Raw genomic sequence first — 20,685 nt, forward strand, 5'->3', positions numbered from 1 at the left:
GCCGCGGCCCCTTTAAGGACTCGAAGTCGTGGCCCCTTTAAGGACTCGAAGTCGTGGCCCCTTTAAGACCTCAAAGCCCCGGCCCCTTTAAGGACTCGAAGTCGTGGCCCCTTTAAGACCCCAAAGCCGCGGCCCCTTTAAGACCTCGAAGCCGCGGCCACTTTAAGACCTCGAAGTCACGGCCCCTTTAAGACCTCAAAGCTGTGGCCCCTTTAAGGCCTCGAACCCGCGGCCCCTTTAAGGACTCGAAGTCGTGGCCCCTTTAAGACCTCAAAGCCCCGGCCCCTTTAAGGACTCGAAGTCGCGGCCCCTTTAAGACCCCGAAGCCGCGGCCCCTTTAAGACCTCAAAGCCGTGGCCCTTTAAGGACTTGAAGTCGTGGCCCCTTTAAGGACTTGAAGGTCGCGGCCACTTTAAGGACTCGAAGCCGCGGCCCCTTTAAGGACTCGAAGCCGCGGCCCCTTTAAGACCTCGAAGCTGTGGCCCCTTTAAGGCCTTGAAGCCGCGGCCCCTTTAAGGCTTCGTTAAGCCCTGCCCCCTTTAAGGACTTGAAGCCGCAGCCCCTTTAAGGTCCCAAAGCCGCGGCCCCTTTAAGACCTCAAAGCTGCGGCCCCTTTAAGGCCTCATTAAGCCCCGGCCCCTTTAAAGGCCTCGAAGCCGCGCCCCTTTAAGGCCTCATTAAGCCCCGGCCCCTTTAAGGCCTCAAAGCCGTGGCCTGTTTAAGGCCTCGTTAAGCCCTGGCCCCTTTAAGGACTCGAAGCCGCGGCCCCTTTAAGACCTCGAAGCCACGGCCCCTTTAAGGCCTCGTTAAGCCCCAGCCCCTTTAAGACCCCGAAGCCGCGGCCCCTTTAAGACCTCAAAGCCGCGGCCCCTTTAAGGCCTCGAAGCCCCGCCCCCGCCGCCATTACCCTTTGGCGCCGCTCTGGCCCCGCCCCCGCCGCCCGCACCATGGGCGCAGCCATTTTGGAGCTGCGGATCACGTGGTTCACCCCCTCCCCCCCGTCAGGCGGGGCCGCCATCTTGGCACCTTCCATGTCCACGTGACTCCGGCGGGCTCCGCCCCGCTGGTGAAGACTGGCTGGGGTCCGCCATCTTGGCGGAGGGGGGGGGGGGTCCATGGGGGGGTCCGTAGGGCAGGATGGGGGTGTTCAGGGTGTCTATGGGGCAGGATGGGGGTGTGTTCAGGGTGTCTATGGGGCAGGATGGGGGTGTTCAGGGTGTCTATAGGGCAGGATGGGGGTGTTCAGGGTGTCTATGGGGCAGGATGAGGGTGTTCAGGGTGTCTATGGGGCAGGATGGGGGTGTGTCAGGGTGTCTATGGGGCAGGATGAGGGTGTTCAGGGTGTCTATGGGGCAGGATGGGGGTGTTCAGGGTGTCTATAGGGCAGGATGGGGGTGTTCAGGGTGTCTATGGGGGCAGGATGGGGGTGTTCAGGGTGTCTATGGGGCAGGATGGGGGTGTTCAGGGTGTCTATAGGGCAGGATGGGGGTGTTCAGGGTGTCTATGGGGCAGGATGAGGGTGTTCAGGGTGTCTATGGGGCAGGATGGGGGTGTTCAGGGTGTCTTATGGGGCAGGATGAGGGTGTTCAGGGTGTCTGTGGGGCAGGATGAGGGTCATGGGGGGGTCTATGGGGCAGGATGGGGGTGTTCAGGGTGTCTATGGGGCAGGATGGGGGTGTTCAGGGTGTCTATGGGGCAGGATGGGGGTGTTCAGGGTGTCTATGGGGCAGGATGAGGGTCATGGGGGGGTATATGGGACAGGGTAAGGGACAAGGGGGGACCCAACAGAGCAGGATGGGGGCAATGGGGGCTCTGTGGGGCAGGACATGGGGTTCCCTTTGTGCACCCTGGGGGCAGCGCAGGGAACAGTGGGGCTCAGTGTCCGTGTGCCTGCGTGTGACCGTGTTCGTGTCCATGTCACGTGTGTCTGTGTCCATGCGTGTCCTGTGCCCATCCCCGTGTCCGTCCCCATGTCCCTGTGCCATCCCTATGTCTCCATGTCCATCCTGTCTCCATGCCCTTGTCCATGTCCCTCTGTCCATCCCTGTGCCCATCCCTGTGCCCATCCCCGTGTCCATCCCCATGTCCCTGTCTCACCCCCATGTCCCTCTGTCTATCCGCATGTCCATCCCTGTCTCCATCCCCATGTCCATCCCCATGTCCCTGTGCCCATCCCTATGTCTCCGTGTCCATCCCTGTCTCCATCCCCTTGTCCATGTCCCTCTGTCCATCCCTGTGCCCATCCCCGTGTCCATCCCCATATCCCTGTGTCCATCCCCATGTCCCTCTGTCCATGTCCTGTGTCCATCCCTGTGCCCATCCCCATGTCCCTGTCTCCATCCCCATGTGCATCCCCACGTCCATCCCCGTGCCCATCCCCGTGTCCCCCCCCATGTCCCTCTGTCCATGTCCCTGTCTCCATGCCCACCCCCATGTCCCTCTCTCCATCCCCATGTCCCTCTGTCCATGTCCCTGTGCCCACCCCCATGTCCCTCTCTCCATCCCCACGTCCACCCCCCATGCCCACCCCCATGTCCCTGTCTCCATCCCCATGTCCCTGTCTCCACCCCACGTCCATCCCCGTGTCCCCCCCCATGTCCCTCTGTCCATGTCCCTGTCTCCATCCCCATCCCCATGTCCCTGTGCCCACCGCCATGTCCCTGTCTCCATCCCCATGTCCCTCTGTCCATGTCCCTGTGTCCATCCCCATGTCCCTGTGTCAATCCCCATCCCCACCGCCATGTCCCTGTCTCCATCCCCATCCCCATGTCCCTGTGCCCATCCCCATGTCCCTCTCTCCATCCCCATGTCCTTCTGTCCATGTCCCTGTGCCCACCGCCATGTCCCTGTCTCCACCCCATGTCCCTCCCCATGTCCCTCCCCGTGTCCACCCGCTCGTCCCGGTCCCCGTCCCCTTTGTGCCCGCCCGCGATTGTTCTGGCTCTTTGCAGGCCGTCAGCACCGCGGGTGCTGAGCCAGGCCCTTCGCGCCCGCGCTGACTCACCCCGTGCGCTGCTGAGCTGGCAGGGCCGGGGGGCACATGGGGGGCACCCCCCACACCCCCCCCGCTCCCCATAGCCTTTCATCCTCCCTTTCCATCTCCGGTCGCCGTGGCAACCCCCAGTGGTCCAGCGGGTTGCCGTGGCACCCAGTGATGCTCAGAGCTGTGGCCCCCCCTCCATCAAAGGGCTCTGCCCCACAGCTCCCCCCTCCTGCACCCCGGGGGGGTGGGACGTGTCTGTGGGTGTCCCCACGCCGCCCTCAGCCCCACTGCTGCGCCATGGCCATCGGGGAGGTAAGAACGGCCCCGACCCCTCCCCTTCTCACCCCTATGGCGCCCCCCAGGTCCCTCCCTGCTGGGGGGGGGAGCAGCCCCCCATCTCCATGACTGCAAGTAACGCCCCCCCACCCGGCACCCATCGGTGTCGCCGTGGTGCCGCCATTGCCGTGGTGCCCCATCATGATGGTACCCCTCACCAGGGTGCCCCATCCCTGAGGGACCACGTTGCTATGGTGACCGGTCACTGAAGTACCCCATCACCACAACACCCTGTCTCCAGGGTGCTCTGTCTGTGGGACACCCTATAGCTGTGGCACCCCATCACCGTATCACCCATGATGTCACCCATGGTGTCACGCATGATGTCACCCGTGATGTCACCCATGATGTCACCCATGGTGTCACCCATGATGTCACCCATGGTGTCACGCATGATGTCATCCATGGTGTCACCCATGATGTCACCCGTGATGTCACCCATGGTGTCATGCATGATGTCACCCGTGATGTCATTCATGGTGTCACACATGATGTCACCCGTGATGTCACCCATGATCTCACCCATGGTGTCACCCATGATGTCATCCATGGTGTCACACATGATGTCACCCATGATGTCATCCATGGTGTCACACATGATGTCACCCATGATGTCATCCACGATGTTGCCCATGACCTCACCCATGATCTCACCCATGATGTCACCCACGGTGTCACCCATGAGGTCACCCATGATCTCACCCATGGTGTCACCCATGATGTCACCTATGATGTCATCCATGATGTTGCCCAAGACCTCACCCATGATGTCACCCATGATGTCACCCGTGATGTCACCCATGGTGTCACCATGACGTCACCCATGATGTCACCCATGCCCTGTCACCCCTGACGTCACCGCTGACGTCACCGCTGACGTCACCCTCTCCACCGCAGGAGCTGGCTGCTGGCTGCCTGTGGCGCGCGGCGCTGGCCGAGGCCCGTGGCCTCTCTGCTCTTCGTGGCGCTGGTGCTGGGCTCCTCGGCAGCCCCCGGAGCCGTGGCCCCGGCGCTGGGTGGGGGCCTGGCGGCCGCGGCGCTCAGCAGCCCCCGGGGCCCCCAGGCCAACCCCGCACTCACCCTGGTGCAGAGCAGGGGCCAGGGTGCCGTGCCGGGCGTTGGCTGCGCGGGCCCGCGGGGTCGCTGCTGGGCGCGCGGCCGCCGCGCGCCTGGCGCTGCCGGAGGGCACCGGGCTCGTGCCCAGGGTGAGTGCCCCAGCGCCGTCCTTGTGCCCGGCCCTGCCCTCGGCCCTGTCCCCATTCCAGTTCTTGTCCCCATCCTTGTCCCTTTTCCCATCCCCATCCCCATCCCCATCCCCATCCCCATCCCATCCCCATCCCCATCCCCATCCCATCCCCATCCCCATCCCATCCCCATCCCCATCCCCATCCCATCCCCATCCCCATCCCCATCCCATCCCCATCCCCATCCCATCCCCATCCCCATCCCATCCCCATCCCCATCCCCATCCCATCCCCATCCCCATCCCCATCCCATCCCCATCCCCACCCCATCCCATCCTCATCCCCATCCCACCCCAGCTCCAGCCGCTCTCCCCGGCTGTACCCGCAGGTGAGCGCTCAGGGCACAGCAGGACAGGCCCTGGCCTGGGAGACCTTGGCCACCATCCCTTTGGCTTTGGCCACCTTCGCCTCCTCCTCCCGGCCCCCTCCCCATGGCGGGGGGGGCCTGGTCCTGGGCAGCGCCGTGGCCGCCGGTACCTTGGCTGCGGTGAGGACCCCCCCGGCCCCCCCATCCAACGCGGGTGCTGGTGCCCCCCCCTCCTGACCCCCCCATCCCACAGGGACCAGTCTCGGGGGGCAGCTTGAACCCCGCGCGCTCACTGGGGCCGGCGCTTGTCACCGGGGTCTGGGACGATCATTGGGTGAGTTTGGGGTGTGCCCCCCCCCCGAGCCCCATGTGGGGACCCTCCCCGTGTCCATTCGCACCCCCTTGTCCCAGCTGCAGCCCCAGTTCGGGTCCTCCGGGTCCCTCCATCCCAGGGTGGGTCCCCCCAATCCTTTGGGAGGGGCTTCCCTGGTACCCCCATCCCAAACACGTGAGCCCCCCATGGAGCAGGTTCCTCCAATCCGTCCTCTCCCTGTCCCCCTCCCTGTCCCCATCCCTGTCCTCATCCTCATCCCTGTCCCCTCCTTGTCCTCATCCTTATCCCCCTCCCCATCCTCATCCCTGTCCCCATCCTTGTCCCGTCCCCATCCTCATCCCTGTCCCCATCCCTGTCCTCATCCTCATCCCTGTCCCCATCCTTGTCCCGTCCCCATCCTCATCCCTGTTCCCTCCCCCATCCTCATCCCTGTCCCCATCCCTGTCCCGTCCCCATCCTCATCCCTGTTCCCTCCCCATCCTCATCCCTGTCCCCATCCCAATCCAGTTCCCATCCCTATCCCTGTGGGTCCCTGTGCCCACATCCCTTGCTCAGTACCCAGCAGCCCCCAACCCCACATCCCCTTATCCCTGGGGCACCCGACCCCTCATGTGCATCCCCCCCCTGCCCCATGTGTCCCCCCCGACCCCTGTGTCCCCCCCCCAGGTGTACTGGCTGGGGCCGGTGCTGGGCTCGCTGCTGGCCGGGCTCTGCCACGAATTCCTCCTGGCTCCCGGCGCATCCCGGGACAAGCTCCGCTCCTGCCTGGCCTGCAGGGACGTGGCTCTGGTCGAGGCCACCAGCCCGGCCCCGTGCTCACCCCCCGCCCGCAGCCCCACAACCTGAGCCCCCCAGAGGAGTCGGAGCTCCTGGATCCCCTTACCCCCGTTATTAAAGCTGGGGTTAGGTCCGACTGTTGCTATTGGGGTGTGTGGGGTGTGTGTGTCTCAATGGGGCTGCAAGACCCCGATGCCCCCCTCCCTTCCCGTGCGGGTGCCCCCTCCCTGCGGCCCCATTGGGGGGGGGGGGGGGACGGGGACCCCCCATCGCTGTCCCGTGCCGGGCGCTGAGCGCAGCAAAGCGCTTTGTGGCAGCCTCTGCAGCCCCGGCAGATTCCGACGGGCGCCAATGGCCGCGCCGGGCTCTAATCCCCCCCCCGGGGGCCCGCTAAGCCGGGCTCAATCATCGCTCCCGCACACAACAGCGCCGGCCCCCCCCTCACCCCCCCCAAGTGTGGGGCAGGGGGAGGCTGCTCCCTGTATTGTGCTCCCACCCATCTATGGGGCAGCGTCGTGTGTCCCCCCCATAGCAGCCCCATGGATGGGGGGGGGGGGGGGGGGTCCCCGCTATTCGGGGCGGGGGGGATGTCCCTCTTTGTGTGTCACCGGGCAGCGAAGTGGTTAATGAAGGGGGGGGGTGCGGGATCCGACCCCGGGGGCCGGACCGAAGGGGGGGGGGGGGGGGGGGGGCTTATAAAGGTGTTTGCCGGGCGGCCCCCGGGGAGGGGAGCGGGGCCGCAGGAGCGGGGCCAGGCAATGCGGGAGCTGCGCTCGTCCTCCTTCTGGAGGGCCGTCCTGGCCGAGTTCCTGGGCAGCCTCCTCTACACCCTGCTGGGGCTGGGGGCGTCCCTGCGCTGGGTGCCGGGCCCCCCCAATGTCCTGGGGGCTGCCCTGGCCTTCGGGCTGGGCTCAAGCCACCCTAGTGCAGGCTCTGGGGCCGGTGAGCGGCGGCCACGTCAACCCGGCCGTCACCTTGGGCTTTCCTCATGGCCTCGCAGCTCTCGGTGGCCCGGGCCGTGGGCTACCTCGTGGCACAGGTCCTGGGTGCGCTGGCCGGGGCCGGGGTGCTCTATGGGCTCACACCGGCCCCGGTCCGCGGCACCCTCGGGCTCAGCGCGGTGAGCGGGGCTCCCACAGGGGGTTTTAGGGGTGCCACGGGGATGTCATGGGGGGATTGAGGGGGGTAAAGGGGGGGGGTAGGGGGTCTGGGAGGTGCTTGGGGCTTTGGGGTTGTGGAAGGGGGGGTTTAATGGGAATTGAGGTGTTCAGTGGGGGGTTTAGGGGCTCTGGGAGGTGCTTGGGGCTTTGGGGTTGTGGAAGGGGGGGTTTAATGGGAATTGAGGTGCTCAGTGGGGGTTACTGCGAGGTTTAGGGGCTCTGGGGTTGGGGGTGGTTGTAATGGGGGATTGAGATGCTTGGGGGGCTGAATGGTGCTAATGGGGGGGTTAGGAGGTCTGGAGGTGTTTGGAGCTTTGGGGGGGGGCTGTATGGGGGGATTGAGATGCTGAACGGAGCTAATGGGGGTTAATGGGAGGTTTGGGGGGGACCGCGAAGTGCTTGGGGGGAGCAGGGCTTCGGGGTGCAGCGGGGCAAGGCGGTGCTGGGCTCTGCGGGGTGGTGCTGAGCCCCGTGCCCCCCGTTCCAGCTGCACCCGGGGCGTGGGGCCGGGCCAGGGCACGGTGGTGGAGCTGCTCCTCACGGCGCAGTTCGTGCTCTGCGTCCTCGCCAGCTTCGACGACCGCCACGACGGGCGCCCGGGCTCGGCCGCGCTGCCCATCGGCTTCTCCCTCGCCTCGGCCCACCTCTTCGGGGTAAGAACGGCCGCGGGGGGTCCCCGCCTCGGGGGGCAGCGGGGCCGGGTCCCGCACCCACCGCCGCGTCCCCCTCCCATCAGATGTATTACACGGGCGCCAGCATGAACCCGGCGCGCTCCTTCGCGCCCGCCGTCATCACCCGCAACTTCACCAACCACTGGGTAAGAGCTGCGGGGGGGACCCCGCATCCCTCCCACATCCTTCCCGCATCCCTCCCGCATCCTTCCCGCATCCTTCCCGCATCCCTCCCGCATCCTTCCCGCATCCCTCCCGCATCTGTCCCGCATCCCTCCCGCATCCTTCCCGCATCCGTCCTGCATCCCTCTCACATCCCTCCCTCATCCTTCCCTCATCCCTCCCTCATCCCTCCCGCATCCTTCCCGCATCTCTCCCACATCCCTCTCGCATCCTTCCCGCATCCCTCCCGCATCCCTCCCGCATCCCTCCCGCATCCTTCCCGCATCCTTCCCGCATCCCTCTCACATCCCTCCCTCATCCTTCCCTCATCCCTCCCTCATCCCTCCCGCATCCTTCCCGCATCTCTCCCACATCCCTCTCGCATCCTTCCCGCATCCCTCCCGCATCCCGCCCGCATCCCTCCCGCATCCTTCCCGCATCCTTCCCGCATCCCTCCCGCATCCTTCCCGCATCCCTCCCGCATCCTTCCCGCATCCCTCCCGCATCCCTCCTGCATCCGTCCCGCATCCCTCCCGCATCCTTCCCGCATCCCTCCCGCATCCTTCCCGCATCCCTCCCGCATCCCTCCCGCATCCTTCCCGCATCCGTCCCGCATCCTTCTCCCATCCCTCCCGCATCCCTCCTGTATCCCTCCCACATCCTTTCTGCATCCCTCCTGCATCTCTCCCGCATCTCTCCTGCATCCCTCCCGCATCCCTCCCGCATCCTTCTCCCATCCCTCCCGCATCCCTCCCGCATCCCTCCCTCATCCCTCCCGCATCCCTCCCGCATTCCTCCCGCATCCTTCTCCCATCCCTCCCGCATCCCTCCTGTATCCCTCCCGCATCCTTTCTGCATCCCTCCTGCATCTCTCCCGCATCTCTCCTGCATCCCTCCCGCATCCCTCCCGCATCCCTCCCGCATCCTTCTCCCATCCCTCCCGCATCCCTCCCGCATCCCTCCCGCATCCCTCCCGCATCCCTCCCGCATCCTTCTCCCATCCCTCCCACATCCCTCCCTCATCCCTCCTGCATCTCTCCCGCATCCCTCCCGCATCCCTCCTGCATCCTTCCTGCATCCGTCCTCCGTGACACCCCCCGGTACCATTGCGCTGGGTACCGGGGTCCCCGGTGCCGGTGCCCACCCCGTGCCCCCCCCCGCACCTCCCGCAGGTGTTCTGGGCGGGCCCGGTGCTGGGCGCTGCGCTGGGCTCGGTGCTCTACGAGTTCGCGCTGTGCCCGCGGCCGCGCAGCCTGGCCGAGCGCTTGGCCGCCTTCAAGGGAGCTCCGCCCGTTACCGAGCCGCCTCCTTCGCCGCCGGCGGAGCCGCTGGAGCTGAAGACTCAGGGCTTGTAGGTCCCGGCCGCCCCGCCGCTTGGCTGCGTTGTGGTGCGTGTGTTGCGGCGGGCGGCGGCGGGGCCCGGCCCCCGCGAACCGCCGCGGCGGGAGCGCTGTGTTCGGTGCATTAAACGGCAGCGTTTATTTTGGTAACCGGCAGTGCCCGGCGCCGGGGATGGAGGGGAGCGGGGATGGAGGGGAACGGGGATGGAGGGGAACGGGGATGGAGGGGAACGGGGATGGAGGGGAACGGGGATGGAGGGGAACGGGGATGGAGGGGAACGGGGATGGAGACAGCGGGGATGGAGGGGAACGGGGATGGAGGGGAACGGGGATGGAGGGGAGCGGGGATGGAGGGGAACGGGGATGGAGGGGAGCGGGGATGGAGGGGAACGGGGATGGAGACAGCGGGGATGGAGGGGAACGGGGATGGAGGGGAACGGGGATGGAGGGGAGCGGGGATGGAGACAGCGGGGATGGAGGGGAGCGGGGATGGAGACAGCGGGGATGGAGGGGAACGGGGATGGAGGGGAACGGGGATGGAGGGGAACGGGGATGGAGGGGAACGGGGATGGAGACAGCGGGGATGGAGGGGAGCGGGGATGGAGACAGCGGGGATGGAGGGGAACGGGGATGGAGGGGAACGGGGATGGAGGGGAACGGGGATGGAGGGGAACGGGGATGGAGGGGAACGGGGATGGAGACAGCGGGGATGGAGGGGAGCGGGGATGGAGACAGCGGGGATGGAGGGGAACGGGGATGGAGGGGAACGGGGATGGAGGGGAACGGGGATGGAGGGGAGCGGGGATGGAGGGGAACGGGGATGGAGACAGCGGGGATGGAGGGGAACGGGGATGGAGGGGAACGGGGATGGAGGGGAGCGGGGATGGAGGGGAACGGGGATGGAGGGGAACGGGGATGGAGACAGCGGGGATGGAGGGGAGCGGGGATGGAGACAGCGGGGATGGAGGGGAACGGGGATGGAGGGGAGCGGGGATGGAGGGGAGCGGGGATGGAGGGGAGCGGGGATGAAGGGGAGCGGGGATGGAGACAGCGGGGATGGAGGGGGACGGGGATGGAGGGGAGCGGGGATGGAGGGGAGCGGGGATGGAGACAGCGGGGATGGAGGGGAGCGGGGATGGAGGGGAGCGGGGATGGAGACAGCGGGGATGGAGGGGAGCGGGGATGGAGGGGAACGGGGATGGAGGGGAACGGGGATGGAGGGGAGCGGGGATGGAGGGGAACGGGGATGGAGGGGAGCGGGGATGGAGGGGAACGGGGATGGAGGGGAGCGGGGATGGAGGGGAACGGGGATGGAGGGGAGCGGGGATGGAGGGGAACGGGGATGGAGGGGAGCGGGGATGGAGGGGAACGGGGATGGAGGGGAGCGGGGATGGAGGGGGAGCGGGGATGGGGGAACTGGGGTCAGGGGAGTAACCCGGGATGAGGAGACCGGAAATGGGGGACACCAGGGATGGAGACAGCGGGGACGGGAGGACCGGGGATGGAGGGGACCGGGGAGGGGGGAACTGGAGATGGGGAGAACCGGGGATGCTGGGGACCAGCCCGAGCCCGCGTCGCCCCGGCAACCGCGCGGGGGCTGCCGGGAGGGGAGGTGCGGTCCTTTCCCGCGCCCGCGGTGGAGGTCCCCGCCCTGCGTCGCACTTAAAGGGGCAATGCCGCGCATGGGAGCTCCTCCCGTTTTGGGGGGCACCGCATCACTGTGGGAGCGAGGAAGGGGTGGAATCTTTCCGGGGGGGGGGGGGGGGGCTGCGGGGCAGCGGCCGCAGCGGTTACGCGGGAGGCGGGAGGTGGGGAGGGGGGTGTGGGCCCCACCGCGTGCCCAGGGCGGGAGTTGCCGCTTTAAGCCCGTGAGCGGGGCGGGGCCTCCCAGCGCGGGAACTCGGGGTGTTGCGCGGGGCCGCGGGAACGGGCCGGGATTGGCGGGAGCTGCGGTAGCGGCGGCATCGGTCCCCGTTTGGAGGTGTTTGTGGGGGGGCGGAACCGGGGGGCGCTGGGCCCCGGCTCGCACAAGGACCCCGTTACCGGCGCCGGTGCGCGGACGGGTGCGGGATGAACTGCGAGCTCCTGGCTACCTGCAGCGCTCTGGGCTACCTGGAAGGGGCCGTGTACCACCGGGAGCCCGACTGCCTGGGTACGGGGGCGCTCGGGGCGGCGGCGGGGCTCGGCGCGGCGCTGCGGGGCTCACGGCTCCGTGTCCCCCCGTTTAGAAAGCGTTAAGGACCTGATCCGGTACCTGCGCCACGAGGACGAGACCCGGGATGTGCGGCAGCAGCTCGGGGCGGCGCAGATCCTGCAGAGCGATCTCCTGCCCATCCTGGTGCAGTACCCGCAGGACAAGGTCCTGTTCGATGCCGTGGTCAGGTACAGGGGGTGCGGTTGTGGGGGGGGGTCGGGGTGGTGCCGTAGGGCTCCCCCCATGGAGCAGCGTTGCCCCCTCGCAGGCTGATGGTGAACCTGACGCAGCCGGCGCTGCTCTGCTTCGGCAAAGTCCCTGCGGATGCCGGCTCCCGGCACCACTTCCTGCAGGTCGGGACTTACCTCCAGGCCTATAAAGAGGTGAGTCTGACCCCCCCTTGGGCTGGGGGCTCTGTTTGTGCCCCCCTCGCTCACACAGGGCTCTCTGCAGGCGTTTGCCAGTGAGAAGGTGTTTGGGGTGCTCAGTGAGAAGCTCTATGACCTCCTGCAGCTCGTGAGTGCCACGGCCCTGCATGGGCTGCATCCCTGTGGGTGCTGCGGGGACCCCTCCTGGCTGCATCCCTGTGGGTGCTGCGGGGACCCCTCCTGGCTCCATCCCTGTGGGTGCTGTGGGGACCCCTCCCAGCTCCATCCCTGTGGGTGCTGCGGGGACCCCTCCCAGCCCCATCCCTGTGGGTGCTACGGGGACCCTTCCCAGCTCCATCCCTGTGGGTGCTATGGGGACCTCTCCTGGCTCCATCCCTGTGGGTGCTGTGGGGACCCCTCCCAGCCCCATCCCTGTGGGTGCTATGGGGACCTCTCCTGGCTCCATCCCTGTGGGTGCTGTGGGGACCCCTCCCAGCCCCATCCCTGTGGGTGCTACGGGGACCCTTCCCAGCTCCATCCCTGTGGGTGCTATGGGGACCTCTCCTGGCTCCATCCCTGTGGGTGCTACGGGGACCCTTCACGGCCCCATCCCCGCAGGACTGGGAGCAGCGGCAGGAGGAGGACACGCTGCTCATCGAGAGGATCCTGCTCCTGGTGCGCAATGTCCTGCACGTCCCCCCGGACCCCACCGAGGAGCAGGTACCCGACGGGACCCTTCACCGCGCGCGGCAGCTCTGGGGCCATCACGGGGGTGCTGAGCCCCCGTTTTCCGTCTCCCCCAGCGCGTGGACGGCGACGCCACCGTGCACGACCGGGTGCTGTGGGCGCTGCACATCAGCGGCATGGACGATCTGCTCAAGTTCCTGGCCAGCGCCCAGACGGAGCAGCAATGGGCGCTGCACGTCCTGGAGATCATCTCCCTCATGTTCCGTGACCAGGCGAGTGGGGCAGGGGCCGGTGGGGCAGGGACCCCCATGGACCCCCCCATCCCATAGCGCTGATGATGCCGCCCGCAGAGCCCGGAGGACCTGGCGGTGCTGGGGCAGGGCCAGGCGGGTGCTGAGCACAGCGAGGACACGCGGGAGCTGCAGAGCCTGCGGCAGCGGGAGCTGGCGGAGAAGAGGAGCCGGGCGCTGCAGCGCCCGTACAGGTGAGGGCAGGGGGGGGGTGGCAGCACCGGGACCCCCACGGTGGGGTCCGCACCGCTCACCCCACATCCCGTTCCCCCCCCTCCAGGCACTCCCGGTTCGGCGGCTCCTACGTCCTGCAGGGCCTGAAGGCGATCGGGGACCGGGACGTGGTGTTCCATAAGGGGCTGCACAACGTGAGCACGGGGATGGGGACGCGGTGGTGGTGGTGGTGGGGTGATGCCGGACGGGTCCGAGCGCGGTGCCGTGCCCGCAGCTGAAGAGTTACAGCCACGACCTGGGCAAGGAGCCGCGGCGCGTGCCCCGGCGGCGCCAGGCAGCCCCCGAGGCCGAGGCTCCGCACCGCTCCGCGCGCAACGTCCGCCTCTTCCTGCGCCGCTTCTGCCAGGACTTCCTGGAGGGCTGCTACAACCGCCTCATGCTGCTGGTGAAGGTGAGGGGGCGGCCGTGGGGCTGGGACCCACGGGGCTGTGTCCCCCGCCCCGCTGAGCCCCACGGGCTGCGCCCCACAGGACCACTTGGTGCGGGAGAAGGCTCAGCAGCACGACGAGACCTATTACCTGTGGGCTTGCGCCTTCTTCATGGCCTTCAACCGGCACCGCGGCTTCCGCCCGGAGCTGGTGTCCGAGACCGTGGGCGTCCGCGCCTTCCACTTCATCGAGCAGAACCTCACCACCTACTACGAGATGGCGCTGATGGACAAGAAGGAGGCCGTGACCTGGGCACGCAGGTGGGGGCTTGGGGTTGCCCCGTCGCCGGTTGGATGGGGCTCGGAGCCCCCTGCTCCGATGGAAGGGGTCCCCGTTGGGACTGGATGAGCCTTGGGGTCCTGCCCACCGCCTTCCTCCGCAGGATGCACTTGGCTCTCAAGGCGTACCAGGAGCTGCTGCGCACGGTGCAGGAGATGGACCGGTCCCCGGAGCCGGCGGTGCGGGACAGCAGCCAGGTCATCAAGAGTGAGTCCCATTGTCCCGTTGCATCCGTCCCACGCTGGGGATTCCCATTCCACCTCCTTCCTCCTCCTCCTCCCCAGGCAACATCTTCTACCTGATGGAATACCGGGAGCTCTTCCTCACGCTCTTCCGCAAGTTCGACGAGACCAAGCAGCCGCGCAGCTTCCTGCGGGACCTGGTGGAGACGGCGCATCTCTTCCTGCGCATGCTGGAGCGCTTCTGCCGCGGCCGCGCCAGCCTCGTGGTGCAGGTCGGGATGGGGAGCGCCCCACCGGGGGGTCCTATGGGGCTCACAGCCCCTCCTCACCCCGTCCTTGGCCCCCTATAGAGCAAGCGTGTGCGGAGGAAGAAGCAGCCCCGCGCGCCCGCAGCCGCAGCCCCGCAGCCGCCCAGCGCCGAGGAGCTGCAGGAGCTGTGGGCAGGGCTGGCCCCACAGCTTCAGGCCTGTCTGCAGGTAGGGGATGGCTCCAGCCCCATAGCAGGGACCTTGTGGGGGGGTCGCTGTGGGGCACAAGGTGACAGCATCCTGCATAGGGCGAGGTGCCCCTCCCCGAGGACGTGGTGCCCTTCGATGCTGCGTCGGAGACGCCGGTGGAGGAGCAACGCGCCGAGGCCCTGCTGCGGATCCAGGGGTGCCTGCGGGATGCTCGGGTCCCCCAGGCCCTGCGGCTGCTCCGCTCTGCCCGGTACCGGCACCATCCCCATCCCGCACGTGGTGCATGGACACGGTGACAGCCGTGACGGGCATTCCCGGTGCATGGATATGGTGATAGCCGTGATGGGCATTCCCAGTGCATGGACACGGTGATAGCCGTGATGGGCATTCCCAGTGCATGGATATGGTGATAGCCGTGATCGCATTCCCAGTGCACGGACACGGTGATAGCCGTGATGGGCATTCCCAGTGCATGGATATGGTGATAGCCGTGATGGGCATTCCCGGTGCATGGACACGGTGATAGCCATGATGGGCATTCCCGGTGCGTGGATATGGTGATAGCCATGATGGGCATTCCCGGTGCATGGATATGGTGATAGCCGTGACGGGCATTCCCGGTGCATGGATATGGTGATAGCCATGATGGGCATTCCCGGTGCATGGACACGGTGCCAGCCTCTCCCTATCCCTCCATAGGGATGTGTGGCCCGAAGGGGACGTGTTCGGCCCCCCCAGTGCGGGCCCCCCCGAGGAGACCCAGCTGCTCCAGGACATCCTCTTTGCTCCTCTGCCCCGTGAGTCCACGGCACCGGCAATGGGGGGGGGGCTCTGGTTTGGGGCTGCTCCAACCCCTCAGCACTGTCCCATTGCAGAGCACGCGCCCCCGGAGCCTGAGGAGCCGGAGGAAGAGGAGGAGGAGGAGGAAGAGGAGGAAGAAACCGTGCAGGTGTCGGAGAAGGAGTTCAACTTCCTCGACTACCTGAAGCGGTGAGAGGGGGCTCTGGGGCTGAGGGGGGGGTGATTCCCCATTGACCGCATCGGCCCCACTCACTGGCGCTATGGGGGTAGGTTCGCCTGTGCCCCCGTGGTGCGGGCGCTGGTGCTGCTGCTGCGGGGGTACCCCCGCAACAGCGCCCGCACCAACCACTGCGCCGCGCGCCTGCTGCACCGCCTGGCCCGCGACCTGCGCATGGAGCCGCTGCTCTTCCAGCTCTCCCTCTTCGCCCTCTTCAACCGGCTCCTGCACGACCCCGCCGCCGGCGCGCACCAGGTCCGGTGGGTCCCGCTTCCGTGGGTCCCGCTTCCGTGGGTCCCGCTTCCGTGGGTCCCGCTTCCGTGGGTCCCGCTTCCGCCCCCCAGGCTTCCCAGGGGAGGATCCGGGTCCCCGGTGTCCCCCAGCTCCGCTGTCGCCCGCAGGAGCTCGTGGCCTTGGCCAAGTTCATCCTGGGCAAGTTCTTCGCGCTGGCGGCCACCAACAAGAAGGCGTTCGTGGAGCTGCTCTTCTGGAAGAGCCCCGCGGCCGCCCGCGAGATGACCGAGGGCTACGGCTCCCTGCGGGAGGGAGAGGGGTGAGCGGGGCTGGCGATGGGGCTGCTGCCCTCCCTCCCCTCCCTTTATGCCTCCTATCGCATCCTGTCGTCTCCTATCGCATCCTATTGTACCCTACTGCATCCTGTTGCGTCCTATCACATCCTGTTGTCTCCTGTTGCATCCTATCGCATTCTGTCACATCCTATTGCATCCTATCACACCCTATCGCATCCTATCACATCCTATTGCATCCTATCGCATCCTATCGCATCCTATCGCATCTTATCGCACCCTATTGCACCCTATCGCACCCTATCCCACCCTATCGCACTCTATCGCATCCTATCGCACCCTATCACACCCTATCGCACCCTATCGCACCCTGTCGCATCCTATATCGCCCCTGTTGCCTCCCTCACCTCTCCTCTGTCTCTGCCCAGTGCTGGCAGGAGCCGGGCCCCCCCCTGGACCCCGCAGGAGGAGCAGGAGCTGCGGGAGCTCTATTGGAAGTACAAGGAAGTGGAAGGTACCGGGGCTGGGGTTGGGGGGCGCAGGGGGACCCGCGCTTGGGGGGGGGGTCCGGGGGCTCCATCCCTGTCCCCTGTGGTCCCGCAGGCTTGGACGTGGCCGGAGCCATCCTGGCGCAGCTCCCGGCGCCCGGGCGCACCCGCAGGCACCTGGTGAAGCACTTGGTGCGCTTGGGGCTCATCGGCAGCGCCCGCGACCTCCCGCGGCAGAGGTGGGTCCGGGACCCCCACAACGGGGGCACAACCGGGGCGGCCGCTGAGCCCCGGGGCTGGGGCTGACCCCATGTGTGCCCCCCCCAAGGAAGGGCACCCACATCGTGCTGTGGACGCAGGAGCAGGAGGAGGAGCTGGCGCGGCTCTTTGAGGAGTTCCGGGGCTCGGATGGTGAGGGGGCAGCCCCCGTTGTCCCTCATTGTTTCCCCGTTATCCTTCTCGTTCCCTGTTATTCCCCCCTGTTATCCCTCCCTTATTCCCCCGTTATTTCCCCCATTATTCCGCCCGTTATCCCCCGTTATTTCCCTCTGTTATCCCCCTCTTATTCCCCCCCATGATCCCCCATTTTCCCCTTCGTTATCCCCCATTTTCCTTTATCCCCGATTATTTCTTGGTTATTCCCCATAATTTTCCCATTATTTCCCCCATTATAACCCATGTTATCCCCCGTTATTTCTTTCTGTTATCCCCCTCTTATTGCCCCCCATGATCCCCCATTTTCCCCTTCGTTATCCCCCATTTTCTCTTCCTTTATCCCCGATTATTTCTTGGTTATTCCCCATAATTTTCCCATTATTTCCCCCATTATAACCCATGTTATCCCCCATTATTTCTCCCGTTATCCCTCTGTTATCCCCCTCTGTTATCCCCCTCTGTTATCCCCCTCTTATTGCCCCCCATGATCCCCCATTTTCCCCTTCGTTATCCCCCATTTTCTCTTCCTTTATCCCCGATTATTTCTTGGTTATTCCCCGTAATTTTCCCATTTTTTCCCCCATTATAACCCATGTTATCCCCCATTATTTCTCCCGTTATCCCTCTGTTATCCCCCATTATTTCCCTTTGTTATCCCCCTCTTATTCCCCCCCATGATCCCCTATTTTCCCCTTCGTTATCCCCCCTTTTCTCTTCCTTTATCCCCGATTATTTCTTGGTTATTCCCCATAATTTTCCCATTTTTTCCCCCATTATAACCCATGTTATTCCCCATTATTTCTCCCGTTATCCCTCTGTTATCCCCCATTATTTCCCTTTGTTATCCCCCTCTTATTCCCCCCCATGATCCCCTATTTTCCCCTTCGTTATCCCCCCTTTTCTCTTCCTTTATCCCCGATTATTTCTTGGTTATTCCCCATAATTTTCCCATTTTTTCCCCCATTATAACCCATGTTATTCCCCATTATTTCTCCCGTTATCCCTCTGTTATCCCCCATTATTTCCCTTTGTTATCCCCCTCTTATTCCCCCCCATGATCCCCTATTTTCCCCTTCGTTATCCCCCCTTTTCTCTTCCTTTATCCCCGATTATTTCTTGGTTATTCCCCATAATTTTCCCATTTTTTCCCCCATTATAACCCATGTTATTCCCCATTATTTCTCCCGTTATCCCTCTGTTATCCCCCATTATTTCCCTTTGTTATCCCCCTCTTATTCCCCCCCATGATCCCCTATTTTCCCCTTCGTTATCCCCCCTTTTCTCTTCCTTTATCCCCGATTATTTCTTGGTTATTCCCCATAATTTTCCCATTATTTCCCCCATTATAACCCATGTTATCCCCCATTATTTCTCCCGTTATCCCTCCGTTATCCCCCCCCATTATTTCCCCATTACCCCTCATTATCCCCCTCCTGTTTCCCCCCCATCCCCTCATCATTGCCCCCCCCCAGACGTGCTGGGCCGCATCCTGCAGCACCTCACGGCGCGGCGCTCGCGGGCGCGGGTCGTGGACAAGCTGCTGGCGCTGGGGCTGGTGGCGACGCGCGCCGAGCTCTACAAGAGGCGCCGGAGGAAGGGCCAGGGCCCTGCACCGGCACCGGTACCGGTACCATGGGGGGGGTGCTGGAGCCGGGGGGGGGGGCCCAGTGGGTGCTGCCCCATCACAGGCACCCAAACCCCCCCGGTCCCCATAGGGAGCCCCGGCAGCGCTGGCCCAGGACAGCTCCGAGGATGGGGACAGCGAGGAGGAGGAGGAGGAGGATGAAGATGAAGACCCCATGGAGGGGGCTGAGGAAGGGGCTGGGCAGGGCCTGGCGCAGCGGCTGCAGCAGGAAGGTGGGTTCGGGGCTCAGAACCCCCCCGGTCGGGCTCTGCTTGGCTGCGGGGCCGCATCCTGCATCACCCATCGCTGTCCCGCAGGCCTGGCCGGGCCCCTGCGCTGGCTCCAGAGCTGCCTGCGGAGGACGGCGGGGGACCGGGAGGAGGATGGTGAGTGGGGAGGGGGGGGGGGACACGGGACCGACAGGGGCTGGGGGGGGCCCGGGGCTCGCTCCGGTGCTCACCGGGCTCCCGGGGCTCAGGCACCTCCCACCCGGTGCCGCTGGTGCCGCTCTCGGAGGAGAACGAGGACGCGATGGAGAACCGGCGCTTCCAGGCCCTGCTGCGGCGGCTGGGGCTGCGGCCCCCCGAGAGCGAGCAGGTGAGGGACCGGGCGCCAGCACTGGTCCCCATCCCGGTCCCCATCCTTGTCTCCATCCCTATCCCAGTCCCACTTCCCCTTCCCATCCTGCTTCCCATCCCTGTTCCCTTCCCTGTCTCCATCCTTGTCTCCATCCCTATCCCAGTCCCACTTCCCCTTCCCATCCTGCTTCCCATCCCTGTTCCCTTCCCTGTCTCCATCCTTGTCTCCATCCCAGTCCCACTTCCCCTTCCCATCCTGCTTCCCATCCCTGTTCCCTTCCCTGTCTCCATCCTTGTCTCCATCCCCATCCCAATCCCACTTCCCCTTCCCATCCTGCTTCCCATTCCTGTCCCTGTTCCCTTCCCTGTCTCCATCCTTGTCTCCATCCCCATCCCAATCCCACTTCCCCTTCCCATCCTGCTTCCCATCCCTGTCCCTATGCTTGTTCCCATCCCTCTCCCCTCCTTGTCTCCATCCTCATCCCAGTCCTGCTTTCCATTCTCATCCCAGGTCCCATCCCTGTCCCTGGTCCCATCCACGTTCCCATTCCCACCCCCATCTCCGTCCCCTCCTTGTCTCCATCCCCATCCCGGTTCCCATCCCCTGCTCCCATCCTCTCCCTGCACCCTCTCCCCTCTCCACCCAGGAAACCTTCTGGCGCATCCCGGCTGCGCTCACCCCACGGCTGCTCCGCCGGGCGGCCGCCTCCATCACCCACCACGGCCCCGACCCCTCGGGGTGCCCCCGGGAGCTGCCGGAGCCACCCCAGTGCCCGCAGGACCCTGACCCAGGTAAGGCCTCGGAGCGCTTGGAGGCGATGCTCTGCAAGCCCTTCCCCACCCCATTGATTCCATGGCTCTTGTGCCCAGCAGCATCACCGCAGCCGCCGGATTCGGAGAGGTGAGAACTGGTCCCATCCCCACACCGGGGGGCCCTGAGCCGGTCCCTGAGCCCTGTCCCCACCACTGCAGTGAGGAGCCTGACCCCAGCCCCGTGCAGCCCCACACCAAGAGGCAACGGGACCTCGACAGCGAGGACGAGGCCTCCGGCAGCTCCGGTGGGTCCAGCCTGGCGCTGGGGGACAGTGTGGGGAGGGGGGGGGGTCATGGGTGCCCCTGTCCCGGCACCCCTGGATTGGGTGCTCAGCCCCTTCCCTGCTCCATTCAGCCCCAGCGCTGCCCCCCGAGGATGAGGAGGATGAGGAGCTGCAGCCCCTGGGGAGGAGGAAGCGCCTCCGATGCGTGGAAGAGGAGGAGGAGGAGGATGAAGACTGAAGCTCCCCATGGGCTGTTTCACACAGGTTTTAAGGGTGCTGTGGAAGCACCTTTCCCCCCTTGTCCTGGTCTCTCCATTTCCTTGTTTTATCCCCAGATCCCCGTTTCCCCATGGATTTTGTTACTTCCTGGGGTGTTTTTTCCCCGACCTCATTAAACTCTGTAACTGTTCAATAAATCAATGCCGTTCTTGGCCTCCTCTGCTCTGTGGAGCTGGGGCTGGGGTCCTGCCCGTGCACACTGCCCTGTCCCTGCCCCAGGGCCAAGCCCCACGTGTCGCAACAGCCCCTGATAACAGCAGCTATA

At 65.7% G+C, this 20,685-nt stretch overlaps 3 protein-coding genes across 3 annotated transcripts; all 3 read left to right on the forward strand.

Moving 5' to 3' along the window:
* Positions 1-3,134: 3,134 nt before the first annotated feature.
* Positions 3,135-6,050, forward strand: LOC133264006 (uncharacterized). The gene is given in 7 exon segments (XM_061443899.1): positions 3,135-3,295; positions 4,217-4,261; positions 4,263-4,451; positions 4,453-4,524; positions 4,892-5,050; positions 5,124-5,204; positions 5,871-6,050. Coding segments are annotated over 7 exon segments (867 nt in total). The 5' UTR covers positions 3,135-3,154.
* Positions 6,051-6,726: 676 nt separating this feature from the next.
* On the forward strand, positions 6,727-9,329 carry LOC133264008 (lens fiber major intrinsic protein-like). Its single transcript, XM_061443901.1, is given in 7 exon segments — positions 6,727-6,889; positions 6,891-6,959; positions 6,961-7,101; positions 7,629-7,637; positions 7,639-7,794; positions 7,878-7,958; positions 9,147-9,329. Coding segments are annotated over 7 exon segments (789 nt in total). The 5' UTR covers positions 6,727-6,739.
* A 1,979-nt stretch (positions 9,330-11,308) lies between these two features.
* Positions 11,309-20,671, forward strand: TIMELESS (timeless circadian regulator). Its single transcript, XM_061443906.1, has 29 exons — positions 11,309-11,466; positions 11,543-11,696; positions 11,777-11,891; positions 11,962-12,024; positions 12,495-12,596; positions 12,680-12,835; positions 12,914-13,047; positions 13,134-13,221; positions 13,302-13,478; positions 13,558-13,775; positions 13,898-14,001; positions 14,079-14,248; positions 14,327-14,452; positions 14,533-14,684; positions 15,134-15,231; positions 15,310-15,424; positions 15,506-15,707; positions 15,854-16,005; positions 16,408-16,493; positions 16,583-16,706; positions 16,796-16,878; positions 18,375-18,649; positions 18,681-18,759; positions 18,844-18,912; positions 19,005-19,123; positions 19,752-19,896; positions 19,975-20,005; positions 20,077-20,189; positions 20,640-20,671. The coding sequence occupies exons 1-29, from the start codon at positions 11,385-11,387 to the stop codon at positions 20,669-20,671; spliced, it is 3,564 nt and encodes a 1,187-aa protein (XP_061299890.1). The 5' UTR covers positions 11,309-11,384.
* Positions 20,672-20,685: the final 14 nt, after the last annotated feature.

This window comes from Pezoporus flaviventris, unplaced genomic scaffold (genome assembly GCF_033815535.1).
Source record: "Pezoporus flaviventris isolate CSIRO_AGI_PZ_B2104156 unplaced genomic scaffold, CSIRO_AGI_Pfla_v1 ptg000561l, whole genome shotgun sequence".
In the NCBI taxonomy this organism is placed as follows: Eukaryota; Metazoa; Chordata; class Aves; order Psittaciformes; family Psittacidae; genus Pezoporus; species Pezoporus flaviventris.

Excerpts from the sequence above, each read along its gene's own strand:
- TIMELESS (XM_061443906.1), top strand. The coding sequence starts at position 11,385 with ATGAACTGCGAGCTCCTGGCTACCTGCAGCGCTCTGGGCTACCTGGAA. Across the intron at positions 14,002-14,078 it reads CAGCAGCCAGGTCATCAAGA|GCAACATCTTCTACCTGATG; the intron begins GTGAGTCCCATT and ends CCTCCTCCCCAG. Across the intron at positions 16,006-16,407 it reads TCCCTGCGGGAGGGAGAGGG|TGCTGGCAGGAGCCGGGCCC; the intron begins GTGAGCGGGGCT and ends GTCTCTGCCCAG.